The sequence below is a fragment of the Oryctolagus cuniculus genome, chromosome 17 (assembly GCF_964237555.1).
Source record: "Oryctolagus cuniculus chromosome 17, mOryCun1.1, whole genome shotgun sequence".
In the NCBI taxonomy this organism is placed as follows: Eukaryota; Metazoa; Chordata; class Mammalia; order Lagomorpha; family Leporidae; genus Oryctolagus; species Oryctolagus cuniculus.
Window position 1 is genome coordinate 824131 of NC_091448.1, and position 12497 is coordinate 836627.

The following is a 12497-nucleotide window of genomic DNA, read 5'->3' on the forward strand; positions in this document are numbered from 1 at the left end:
TCGAGCGCCCCACGGGCGGAGGGGGCGGAAGCACGGGGCTCGGAGAGGCGGAGTGGGAGGACTGACGGCAGTGTTGTTCTGGGCTGCGCGTGGCTCAGATTTTTTTTCCTGCTTTTTTTTTTTTTTTAAGATTTATTTACTTACTTGAAAAAGTTACAAAGGGGCAGGGGTACAGAGACCTTCCATCCACTGGTTCACTCCCCAGAGGGATGAAGGGTGAGGGCGGGCCAGGCCAAAGCCAGGAGCCAGAGCTTCATCCAGGTCTCCATGTGGGCGCAGAGGCCAAGCACTTGGGCCGTCTTCCCCTGCTTTCCAACACACTTTCGCAGGGAGCTGGATCGGAAGAGGACGAGAACCGGCGTCCATGTGGGATGCCGGCACTGCAGGCGTTGGCTTCACCCACTACACCACAGCCCTGGTGCCCCCTGCTGGTGTGTAAGGGGTGTTGCACAGCTTCCGTGTGCAGGATGGGAGCTTGGCCCTCACCTCTGTTTCTGCCGGCCCCACCTCCCTGGCGGCCGAGGCCTCACTCCTCTGCCTGCGGCTCACCTCACCGTGGAGGACCAGAAGCAGAACCCCCAGCAGTGCAGGGCGCCTGGGACAGACGCCTGCCAGCGCCGGGAGGACTCGCGGCTTGTGCGCCTTCCCTGTGCGTGCACTCTGCGGAGACGCGCACGGAACCCAGGAGCTCTGGGCCTGCTCTTGAGAACATCAGGCCAGGATCCCCGGGGCTGCAGGACGGAGCGTCCAGCTGGGGGGCCTGCGGTCAGCCAGGGCCGGGTGTCTCGGGATGAACCAGCCGCACAGCGTGGAGCTGGGGGAGGGGCTTCGGGCAGACCCCGCCCTGCGCTGGCAGGTGCTTTGTGCACACACCTGGCCGGGCCGGGGGAGCTGTCCCCTGTCCCATCTCAGGTGTCCCAGTTCTGCCGTCATTGTTGTCCGGTTTCTTGCTGTTCACAGCCAGAGGGAGACATTCTGGTGGGAACTCCCTCCTGCCAGGGCAGTGGGTGGAGGACGTTGTCGCCGATGGCCAGCGTCTGGGCTGGCAGGGCCGCCAGGCTGCCGTGGCCTCGCGTCTGCCTCTGTGCACGCTGGGGCCCCTCCTTTCCTGCTTGCTGTTCAACAGACTTTCCCTTCGGGGTCCGCATGTGGCGTAGCAGGTGCAGCAGGGCCGGCATCCCAGGTGGGTTCCAGTCCCGGCTGCTCCACTCCGGTCCAGCTCCCTGCTGTGGCCTGGGAGCACAGTGGAGGGTGGCCCAAGTGCTCGGGCCCTGCTCCCACGTGGGAGACCTCGAAGGAGTTCAGGCTCCTGGCCTTGCTCAGCTCAGCCCTGGTCGTTGTGGCCATTTGAGTGAACCAGTAGATGGGAGATCTCTCCCTGTCTTTTCTCTCTCTCTCTCTCTCTCTCTCTATCTCTATCTCTATCTCTATCTCTATCTCTATCTCTATCTCTATCTCTCTCTCTCTCTCTATCTCTATCTCTATCTCTCTCTGACTTTCAAGTAAATAAGTAAATCTTAGAAAGGAACGCTCTCCCCTTGGTCACGGCCTTTCAGCACCTGCTCTGGGTGCCCTGTGCCGAGGCCTCTGGGTGCCCTGTGCCGAGGCCTCTGGGTGCCCTGTGCCGAGGCCTCTGGGTGCCCTGTGCCGAGGCCTCTGTGTTTCTCCTGTGCAGAAGCCAAGCCCCTTGGGCCTGGGGGTTCTGGGTCTCATCGCACGGAGACACTTGCGGCCCCTGCTTGTCCTGGGCTCTGCTTCCCGTGCCCCAGACTCCCCTGGGGCTGTGCAGGCCTCATTTCTGGCCTCTCCTCTCCACTTCTCCTGAACGCTGTGTGTGCAGCTCTCCCATCGGCTCGGAAGCCCGTCCCGGCCAGGGGAGCTTTGACGGTGCTGAAGCACGCCTGGCATACAGGGCGCCCTCGGCCTGTTCACCGTGCGGCCCCCTGGCGCCAGCCGCCGCGCAGCCTGCTCCAGCCCTCCAGCTCTGTCGCCTTAAACACAGCTCCTCCCTTCCGCTGACACCTGTTGTCGCTCTGTCTGAACGTGGCTCCCCCAGGGATGAGGGCTTCTCAGGTTACCCAGGAAGGTGGTTGTCTCCACGGGCAGACGGGCGGGGTGGGTAGGGAGGCCCCGAGAGCACAGAGCCGGAGCCGGCCTGGACCGGCCTGGGGGCCTCGTGTCTTCTCTGTAGCCGCGGCCGAGTCCCGGTTTTTCTCTGGGTATCTGGCAGGTGCTTTCCAGGCCGCTTGAAGAAGGAGTGAGCGGAGGCCTCGTGTCCAGTGAGATCCAGCGGCTGCAGGAGCAGAATGCGAGCTTGCGCAACGCCGTCGCCCAGATGCGGGCGGAGATGGAAGCCCTGGGCCACCAGCTTCTCCCCTCGGCGCAGCTGGGAGCCACCTCAGAGACCGAGCAGCCCGATCCCGAGGCAGGAGAGGCAGCCACTCCCGGTGAGGGCAGGCAGCATCTGTGCGCTGGGCCCGGGCGGGCGCACACCCCCTTTGATAGACGCTGCAGAGAGCGGCAGCTGCTGTCCTCCCGTGAGGAGTCTCAGCTCTGCACTCCAGAAGCCTGCTTGCTGGGAGGGAAGGGAAAGTGCGGAGGGGCACTGGCACCCTGACGCCGGTCTCCCGCTGGGCTGGCCCGAGCGTCTGGTCTCGGGCGAGGACCCCAGGCCCTGCCTCAAGGGGACCAGGGGCGCCCCAAGCGGCTGCCACAGTGGGCACCAGGTACAGGGACCCTCACAGCCGCGCCACGAGCGAGGGTGAGGGGAGCCCTGGGGCTGGCACTGGACGTGGGACAGCTGCTGGGGGAGAGGACGGGGCCCGTGAAGGGAGACACGAGGGTTGGAACAGGCTCTGTCTTGGTGCGCACAGGCGCGGTGTTGGGTGGGCGTGTCTTGTCCACGGGAACGGGCTCTGTCTTGGTGCACACAGGCGCAGTGTTGGGTGGGCACTGTCTTGGTGTGCGCAGGCGCAGTGTTGGGTGGGCTCTGTCTTGGTGCGTACAGGCGCAGCGTTGGGTGGGCTCTGTCTTGGTGCGCGCAGGCGCAGTGTTGGGTGGGCGCTGTCTTGGTGCGCGCAGGCGCAGCGTTGGGTGGGCTCTGTCTTGGTGCGCGCAGGCGCAGCGTTGGGTGGGCTCTGTCTTGGTGCGCGCAGGCGCAGTGTTGGGTGGGCGCTGTCTTGGTGCGCGCAGGCGCAGTGTTGGGTGGGCGCTGTCTTGGTGCGCGCAGGCGCAGTGTTGGGTGGGCGCTGTCTTGGTGCGCGCAGGCGCAGTGTTGGGTGGGCGTGTCTTGCCCACTGGCTTTCGGCAGGTTACGTTCTGGCCCTTGAAGCGGAAGTTCAAGACCTGAAGCACAGACTTCAGACCCTGGAAGGACAGCTGGAGGGTGTGCTGGAGCCCTCGAAGGTGCCCGCGTCTGACAGCGACACTCAGCCCCTCGTCCACACCCCGGCGGAGGCCCCCGGTGCGTCCCAGGAGCGCCGACGTGCGGATGAGGGTCTCGTCAGGCGCCGCGCGGGGAGGTCCTGTGTTGGGGGCGTGATCGCACCTGTGCGCCTCAGAGACCCCAGCCGCTGCCCCCAGCGGAGCTCTCTCCCTGGGGTCGCTGGGCGGACACCGCCTGTGGGACCCTGCGGGGAGGCCAGGGAAGATGGCGGATCCCTCCCTCACAGTCGGGCTCTGAGCTGACGGAGTCCCTCCTCCGCAGGAGGCTGTGTCCACGCCGGCCCCGGGTGCGCTGGGCTGGCCCTCAGGAAGCTCGGAGACCGAGCACGTCTCTTGAATGTGCTGGTGACGCGGCTGAGACGGAAGGTGAGCCGCCTGCTGCCGCGAGTCCGCACGCCCAGCGCCCGGCATGGGCCAGCAGGGGAGGACCCCTCCCTCTCTGTGAAGGCCATCTTCTGAAAGCCCTGACTATGGTGCGCAGCATGGGTGTTGTGTCGAGGAGGATAGCCCTCCTCCTGGTTCCCTCTTTAAACATTCCTATTTGTTATTGGAATGGCAGAGAGGGAGAGACAGAGAGGTCCCATCCTGACTGCGACAGCCGGGCCTGGGCCAAAGCTGGGAGCCCGGAGCTGGGAACTGCTGCCCCCCAGGCGCATTCGCAGGGAGCTGGACCAGAAGCAGAGCAGCTGGGCCTCACGCGAGCACTCTAACGTGGGACGCGGGCGTTGAGAGCGGCACCTGGCACCGCTGGCTCTGTGGCCTTTGACCTCCCTTTCTGGAGCTTTCTGCACCTCTGCCTCTTGTCTGCCCCACGTCGGCCACCTGCCTCTCAAGCCCTTCAGCCCCATTTCCCTCTCGCCCCTCCTCTTCCCTTCCACTCCCCTTCCCAGTTCTCCTCCCCTGGGGAGTGGACGGTGCATGAGAGATCACTCCCAGGAGGGGTCCCCCCAGGCGGAGGCCGAAGGCCGTCTGTGCCCCAGCTCCCAGCTCCGGGCAGCAGCAGCTCAGCACAGCTGGGCGAGGCCGGAGGCGCAGTGGCGGTGCTGACCGGGCACAGCTTTGCGGTGACCATGTCTGCCAGAGAGAGCTACCTGTGCCCGAGACCTGCAGGGCCCCAAGGGTGCCCTCTCCTGACTGCCTCCAGGTGCTGCCGAAATCCCTGAAGCTGGACACCGTCCAGGGTGAGCTTCCCCGAGAAGTGGACCAGGTGCACCTGGAGGTCCTGGAGCTGCGGAAGCAGGTGGCCGAGCTGGGGAGGTTCCTGGGGACAGCCCAGCAGGAAGCAGTGGGACCTTCAGGTGGGAAGCAGCCATGCACCTGCAGCCCCGGGGCCTTCCGGAGAGAGGTGGGTGTCCTGTGTGGGGAGGGCCGTCAGTGCCTGCTGCCACACCTGTCCGGGCTCCTGCTGTGGGAGCCGTTCGTGCCGGCCCTGAGGCCACATGGCCCGTCTGCGGTGCCCTGGGTGCCTGTGCTCAGGACACAGGTTGCCGTGAAGGTCAGGCCTGGAAGCCGACCCTCTCTGTCCTTGCTGTGTCCTGCTGCTCTGTGAGCTGTGACGTGTGGGTGACAAGGCACAGGTGCCACTCAGGTGAACACCACGTGGCATCCTGGATTCTGGTTGCCACAAGGAAGACCAGGCTGGGATCCGCGGCCTTCCCCTCGGGAAGTGCAGACTGAGGGTTTGCTTCCTCTCAGACAGGTTAGGGGAATGGGCGTGGAGAGGGCTGGCTCCCAGGCCGCACCTGGCCAGCTCTCCCGCCCCCCACCCCTGCCTGGGCAAGGAAGGCGTATGCTTATGGCCGGTGACTGCGTGCTGCCCCCAGCACCCGTGCCCGGGGAGATCTGTGGGTGCAGGGCCACACCCCCACCAAGCTGTGCCTGGTCCTGGGGCCGCAGCGAGGCGTTGTAAGCTGTGGAGGGGACCTCGGCTTCCTGCGGGGCAGCGCTGTGGTCAGTCCCCGGCGAGTGCCGTCCAGACCCAGGACCCTCCAGCAACCCAGGCGTTCCTCCTGACCCGAGGTCTGTCCAGACTCACCCAGACCCTCCTCCTCGTCACCAGGATGCCGGGCGGCAGCCAGGGCCGCAGGGCACCCGGGAGTGCGCGGCAGGTCCCCAGGTGGCGGCTCCTTGTCGTGAGGAAGCCCTTTAGAGAGTCGTCACAGTGAGGGTTTTTTAAAGAAAAGATTAGTTTCAAGGACAGAGTGACACAGAGAGAAAAGGGGAGAGAGGGAGTTCTTCCAAGTGGCCACACGAGCAGTGCTGGGCCAGGGGCCCGGAGCTCCATGGGTCTCCCCTGTGACCGCAGGGAGGCCTGCACTGCTTTCCCAGGCGGTCAGCAGGTTGCTGGACCGGACACAGAGCAGCCAGGACTCTAACTGGTGGTCACAGGGGATGCCAGCGTTGCAAGCAGGGGCTTTACCTGTGCCACACGCTGGCCCCAGAGTGAACGTTTACCAGGTGAGAGCTTATTGGGAACTGAACCCAGAAGTTTGTCCACACTCTTGGGTCAGGGTGTCCAGAGGCCTGGGCCTGGGCCGCTGGCCGGGGCCCGCCCGCTCCTGAGCGGTCATCAGTGACTTTGGGAGTGGTCGTTTGGCTCCGCGGTTAGGACGCCGGTGAAGACGCAGGTGTCCCATGTCGGTCTCAGCTCCTGACGCTGGCGCAGACCCCGGAGGCAGCAGTGACGACTCAGTGGCTGGGTTCCTGCCGCCACGTGGAGGCCTGGGCTGGGTTCCCAGCGTCAGCCCTGGCCCAGGCGTCTGTTGCTCTCCGCATTTCTGCCTATCAAACAGAAAAACTAGGGAGAAGCAGGGATCGGGACGCGAGCTCTGGGGCGGGAGCCTGGCGGGGCCGTCTCGGGTGCGGGTCTGCTTCTGCGGAGTGAATCTGCCTGAACGCTCGCGCGGGGGGGGGGGGGGGCTGGAGACTCTGCTCGCTCACAAACAAGTCCAGGGGTTCCGCAGAGGCCCCTGCCGCGCCTGGCCTCAGCCCCGGGGCTGTGCGGAGCCCTGGCTTCCCTTCTCAGCCAGGGCCTCCCACCTCTCCTCAGGCGCAGGCCCCACTCATCACCCCGTCCTTGCGCTCCCCAAGCAGGCACCAGGCCCACACGCAGGGGACACGAGGAGCCTCCTGGGAGACCCTGCACCGAGCCGTGGCTGAGGCCCCCAGGGCCACAGGACGTTCCGTGTGCAGGAGAGGTCAGCGGTCTGTCTTGGCTGCGGTAGAGCCACAACTGTCCCGTGGTGCCGTGATACCCCACAGCACACGCCTGGGGCACAGCGCAGTCACCCACGTGGCTCCTGCTGCCCAGGAACAGCAGTGCCCGGGGGACACAGGCACCTGCCAGCCTGGAAGGGACTCCAGGAAGTCGGACCAGGACAGGGTGTGCTGGGCCGTTCCCATCACTCCGAGCTCGTGGGCCTGCACGTGGCCGTTAGGCCTGAGGAGCAGCTCGGCTGTGCACGTGGTGCCAGGGCCCGGGACTGCTGCTGCCCTGGCCCTGTTCTTGCTTCAAAGCTCTGCTTGTTACCGCATTTGCAGTGTGTAGTGTGGACCAGGCTGGGCTGGGCGGGTACAGCCTGGGGCTCCGTAGGACACAGATCCAGGTTTGGCACAGGCCTGGGCTGCCAAGGGGAGCCTAGCAGACTCTGGTGCCCTTCCCAGCCGCCTCCGCTTTGTCTCTGTGCCTTCTGCTGGACAGAGGAGAGCACCCTCAGCTGTGTGTCCAGCCAGCAGGTGGGGAGACGGAAAGGCAGGGCCCCCAAGCACCTGCCAGCATGGAAGATGGGAAGAAGCACCCGGCTGCACGGGCCCGAGGGTGAGGGCAGAGCCAGTGGCCACAGCAGGAGGCGGGAAGGAGTGGGCTGAGTTCCAGCACAGGCGTCCAGGCAGGGTGTAGCCCTCTGGGGCTGGAGGCCCTTGAGGTCAGTGCCGGGCCCACAGTGCTGGCTGGCGCCTGTCAGATCTGTCTTCACTGCAGACACAGACAGACAGATGCAGGGGTGCAGGAAGGAGGAGGAGGGCAAGGCCCGGGGCCCTCTGGCTGTGCAGGGGAGCAGCTGTGGAGCTGTGAGGTCTGAGGGCTGGAACCCCTTCTCATCCCATCTGTGCAGAAGGAGCAGCCCACGGATGCACCGTGGTTCTCCGCACGGAGGGCCATCGCCCCGGCCTGCTCGCGGCAGTGCCCCGTCTGGAGGGGCAGCTGGGGAGGTTTGGTGGGCCAGGCCCTCCGCCGTCTTTCCCACAGGAGGGCTTGGTGGTGCCCAGGTCTCCTGGGGCTGCTCACTTACAGGGCCCCGCAGGTGGCCCCGTGAGGACTGCAGTCCAAGGAGAGTTCCCCACCTGTCCCCAGCCAGGGCCACAGACGCCACAGGCCTTGTCCGTGCACCGACTCCAGAAGAAACTAAAGGAAGCAGCCAGAAAAATCCTGAGCCTGCGCCTGGAGAAGGAGCAGCTCATTGAGATGGGGAACAGGCTCCGCGCTGAGCTAGGCCACCCCAAAGGTGAGTCCACACGTGTCGGCTTGGGGGAAGCTGGGCTTTGGGGTGTGCGCCCTGTGCTGAGAGGGGTGTGTGGGGACCTGCACGGAAGTGACTGCTCCAGCCTGCCCCTGGGGACTGGGAGCAGCTGTGCCGAGGCCACAGGTGCAGAGGGAGGACTGCCAGGGAAGGCAGAGGCTGCCGGCCGGCTCCACCTGGCCAGAGCCTGCGAGGGGCGCGCAGGGAGGCGGGAGGACACGGAGGCCGTGCTCTGTGGGCTGAAGTCCAGGCTGCTGGCAAGCAGAGCTGCACCTCCCCGAGGCCAGCTCCCGACCCCTCCCTGCAGCTCCTGGACGAAGAGTGCGTGGTTCAGCGGCGTCCCGTCGCAGCCTGCGGGAGCAGCAGAGGCTGCTGTGCTCCTGAGCCGGCTTAGGCTGTGGGCCTCCTCCAGGCGAAGGCCGTGGTGTGTCCTGAGTGGGGCCCAGGACAGGGCTGTCGGGCAGGCTGCCTGAGAAAGGCGGGTAGCACTTGAGTCCCAGGTGCTTAGAGGGGATGCGCAGGCGCTGGGCGTGTAGCCAGGCCGCTCAGCAGCACCCGGAGCCCCGGCCACAGGCCCTGGGGACCTGCAGCGGGTGACTGGCTCCGGCAGCTCTCGCTCTCTGGGCGGGTGCCCTGCCGGTGTCCAGGGACATCGGAGTCGGGCGCCACTCAGGCTGGGTCTGTACGGAGGGCCCTGCGTCTCTCCTGCAGCCCCAAAGCCACGGCGAGGTTTCCTTTTCTGGGGGTGGCGTGGCTCCAGAGTCTGGGCTGTGGGTGCAGGGGCAGACGGCAGCAGTCAGCTCCCGGTCTCGGCCCAGCCTTGCGGCTCCGGCGCTAGGCAGCGTCGCTCGCGCCCGCCCCCTCCGGTCCTGCAGTCGAGGGGCAGGTCGGCCTCCTCTGCTCCTCAGGCACCTGTGGACCAAACGCTTTGCTGCTTCTCCGAGCCACACTACCTGCGCGTGAGCGCCTCCCTCCCTGGCACCGCACGGCACCGCACGGCACCGCACGGCACGGCCTCAGCCACGCAGTGAGCGGCCGTGTGTCCTGCTCATTCCATGGCATTCTGTCCCCTTCCGCGCCAGCCAGCGGCCCCCCCCCCCACCTTCTGCTCCTTGACCTGGTCCTGCAGAGTTTCCCTGGCTGGCCCAGGCCTCCCGTGCCTGGAACTCAGCTTGTCCTCACCATGCTTCCTGTAGCTGGCCTGGCCTACGGCCAAGCATTCCACCCACCCCCCATCCACCTCCCCACCCCCCACCCATCCACCTCCCCACCCCCCACCCATCCACCTCCCCACCCCCACCCACCTCCCCACCCCCATCCACCTCCCCACCCCCACCCATCCACCTCCCCACCCCCCATGCATCCACCTCCCCACCCCCACCCATCCACCTCCCCACCCCCCACCTCCCCACCCCCCATCCACCTCCCCACCCCCCACCCACCTCCCCACCCCCCACCCACCTCCCCACCCCCCACCTCCCCACTCCCCACCCACCTCCCCACCCCCCACCTCCCCACTCCCCATCCACCTCCCCACCCCCATCCATCCACCTCCCCACCCCCATCCACCTCCCCACCCCCATCCATCCACCTCCCCACCCCCATCCACCTCCCCACCCCCATCCATCCACCTCCCCACCCCCCATCCACCTCCCCACCCCCCATCCACCTCCCCACCCCCCATACATCCACCTCCCCACCCCCCATCCACCTCCCCACCCCCCATCCATCCACCTCCCCACCCCCCACCCACCTCCCCACCCCCCACCCATCCACCTCCCCACCCCCATCCATCCACCTCCCCACCCCCATCCACCTCCCCACCCCCATCCACCTCCCCACCCCCCACCCACCTCCCCACCCCCATCCATCCACCTCCCCACCCCCATGCATCCACCTCCCCACCCCCACCCACCTCCCCACCCCCCATCCATCCACCTCCCCACCCCCACCCACCTCCCCACCCCCCATACATCCACCTCCCCACCCCCCATCCACCTCCCCACCCCCCATACATCCACCTCCCCACCCCCATCCATCCACCTCCCCACCCCCCATCCATCCACCTCCCCACCCCCCACCCATCCACCTCCCCACCCCCATCCACCTCCCCACCCCCCACCCACCTCCCCACCCCCATCCATCCACCTCCCCACCCCCCATCCATCCACCTCCCCACCCCCACCCACCTCCCCACCCCCCATACATCCACCTCCCCACCCCCCACCCACCTCCCCACCCCCATACATCCACCTCCCCACCCCCCATACATCCACCTCCCCACCCCCCACCCACCTCCCCACCCCCAAGGGGGCTCTGTGCCGTGTTGGGAACCTCCAGGTGCAGAACCGGGAGGGATGGGCCGCGGGGGCTCTGTGCTGTGTTGGGAAGCTCAGGGGTGACAGGAGATGGCGAGCAGCGTGTGTGCAGCCCACAGGGACGGCGGCGTGGCTGCTCTGCTGGCCGTCCCCTGACCTCACCTTCGACTCCGCAGTGCTGTACGTGCAAGGGCACTGGGCAGGGCGTTGCAGTGGTGAGAAGGTGACCAGGACTGGTCTAAGTGGAAGTGGTCCACCCTCAGGGCATCGGAAGCCGGGTCCCGTGCTGTTGCTCAGCCCTCAGAAAGCAGGCTGGGGGCCGTGGCTGCCGTCCACACCGGCACTGCCAGGCCGCGGGGCCGTGTGCCCTGGGAGCCGTGACCTCTGTGGGCTGAGCTGTTTGTCGAGGCCATGGGGTTGATGTGGCAGCTGCAGGTGACTGACGCCTGCTCCTGACGCCTGCTGTTCCCAGGCGCCTTCCTCACAGCTGCCCAGGCCGTGGGCCCCTGCGTGGTGCTGCCTGATGCCCGCAGATGTGTGCGAGTGTGTGCCAGTGTGCATATACACCAGCTGTGCATGTGGTATGCTAGCATGCTTGTGTGTGCATGCCAGTGTGTGCCAGTGTGATGTGTGTGTGTGTGTGCACATGGGGTGAGGCTGTGTTTGGTGTGTGTGCAGGCCTGAGGGGAGCCTGCCAGCTGTGTGGCAATGGGAAGGAGAGAGGACTTCGGCTGTGCCCTTTGTCCCTCTGGGGCAGAGGGGGACAGGTCCCTGCGGCCACAGTCCTTGTGTACAGGGTGACCAGCTGTGGTAAAACCTCTGACCCATGGTCGCCACTTGAAATGTGAGGGCTGGCCAGCGCCGCGGCTCACTAGGCTAATCCTCCGCCTAGTGGCGCCGGCACACCAGGTTCTAGCCCCGGTCGGGGCGCCGGATTCTGTCCCAGTTGCCCCTCTTCCAGGCCAGCCCTCTGCTGTGGCCAGGGAGTGCAGTGGAGGATGGCCCAGGTGCTTGGGCCCTGCACCCCATGGGAGACCAGGAAAAGCACCTGGCTCCTGGCTCCTGCCATCGGATCGGCGCGGTGTGCTGGCCGCAGCGCGCCGGCCGCGGCGGCCATTGGAGGGTGAACCAACGGCAAAAGGAAGACCTTTCTCTCTGTCTCTCTCTCTCACTGTCCACTCTGTCTGTCAAAAAAAAAAAAAAAAAAACGAAATGTGAGGGCCGTCCGGCTTCATCTGTGGGCGTTCCTGGGCCTCTCTGGCCACTGCTGCACCTCACTTGCACCTACCTGGGGCTGGTCCCCCGTCTGCCTGAGCGGGGCCCCTGCAGTGGGATGCAGGCTGACCTCCACGTCCTGCGCCTTGGACGAGCGCCGTCTTCCTCAGGGTGAACGCGTGGAGGGGGGTGGGAGGAGGCCAGGGCCACTCAGACCACACCTGTCCCCACCCACGCCCAGGCCGGGTGAGCCCCAGGCTGAGGCGGGCCAGAGGCGAGGGGGGTGCAGCCTAGGCGCCCCCTGCCCGGCGCTCCTGCGTCCTCCACTTCTGCCTCCCCCGGACGGACGTCAGAGCCCTCCGTGCCTTGTCTTTCACCTTGTGGGAAGCAGGGCGTCCTGGTACCTTGTTTCAAATCTTCTGCACGGAACCTACTGTTGGGCCCTGCACCCCCTGGGAGACCAGGAGAAGCACCTGGCTCCTGCCATCGGATCAGTGCGGTGCACTGGCTGCGGCAGCCATTGGAGGGTGAACCAACGGCAAAGGAAGACCTTTCTCTCTCTCTCTCTCTCTCACTGTCCACTCTGCCTGTCAAAAACAAAAAAGAAAGGTTTTTGTTTTTTCTCATTATAGAAAGGATTTTTGTTCATTGTAAAAATTTAAGCCTACTGAGAAGTGTTAAATTATACAGGAAAACAAAATTTACAAACGAGGACTAATTGATATTTTGGTGAAAATACCAGACACCCGTGTCTGTGTGTGTGTGTGTGTGTGCCTACTCTCATGCACCCTGGCACACGCGTGCCCCTGCTGGAGGCCCAGGCCCACGCGGACTCTGACACCCGTGGAGCCACGTGAACAGCCTGCGGGACGGCGCTCTCTCCCTGAGCGGCATGTGCTGTGTGGTTAGGGTGCCTGGCGGCTGAGGGCGCCATCGGCCTTGCCTGCCCGTGGGCCAGGAGGGTGGCTGGACCCGTCCCCGCCCCGGGTCTCTGCTTCTGCCA

At 66.0% G+C, this 12497-nt stretch overlaps 1 protein-coding gene across 18 annotated transcripts in view; it reads left to right on the forward strand.

Annotated features, from left to right (window-relative positions):
- CCDC57 (coiled-coil domain containing 57) overlaps nucleotides 1-12497 on the forward strand; it is an 80409-nt gene that overhangs the window by 31615 nt on the left and 36297 nt on the right. For 14 of the 18 annotated variants that reach the window (XR_011383308.1, XR_011383309.1, XM_070060094.1 and 11 more), the window contains 5 exons: nucleotides 2231-2447; nucleotides 3311-3484; nucleotides 3707-3810; nucleotides 4589-4789; nucleotides 7796-7946. Coding sequence is in view for 16 of the 18 variants with exons in the window: in XM_070060094.1 (XP_069916195.1) it covers nucleotides 2231-2447; nucleotides 3311-3484; nucleotides 3707-3810; nucleotides 4589-4789; nucleotides 7796-7946 (847 nt within the window). In the remaining 2 variants the exon portion in view is untranslated. The remainder of the gene's footprint in view (nucleotides 1-2230; nucleotides 2448-3310; nucleotides 3485-3706; nucleotides 3811-4588; nucleotides 4790-7795; nucleotides 7947-12497) is intronic. The other 4 variants (XM_070060095.1, XM_070060106.1, XM_070060107.1 and 1 more) reach the window with 3 other exon arrangements.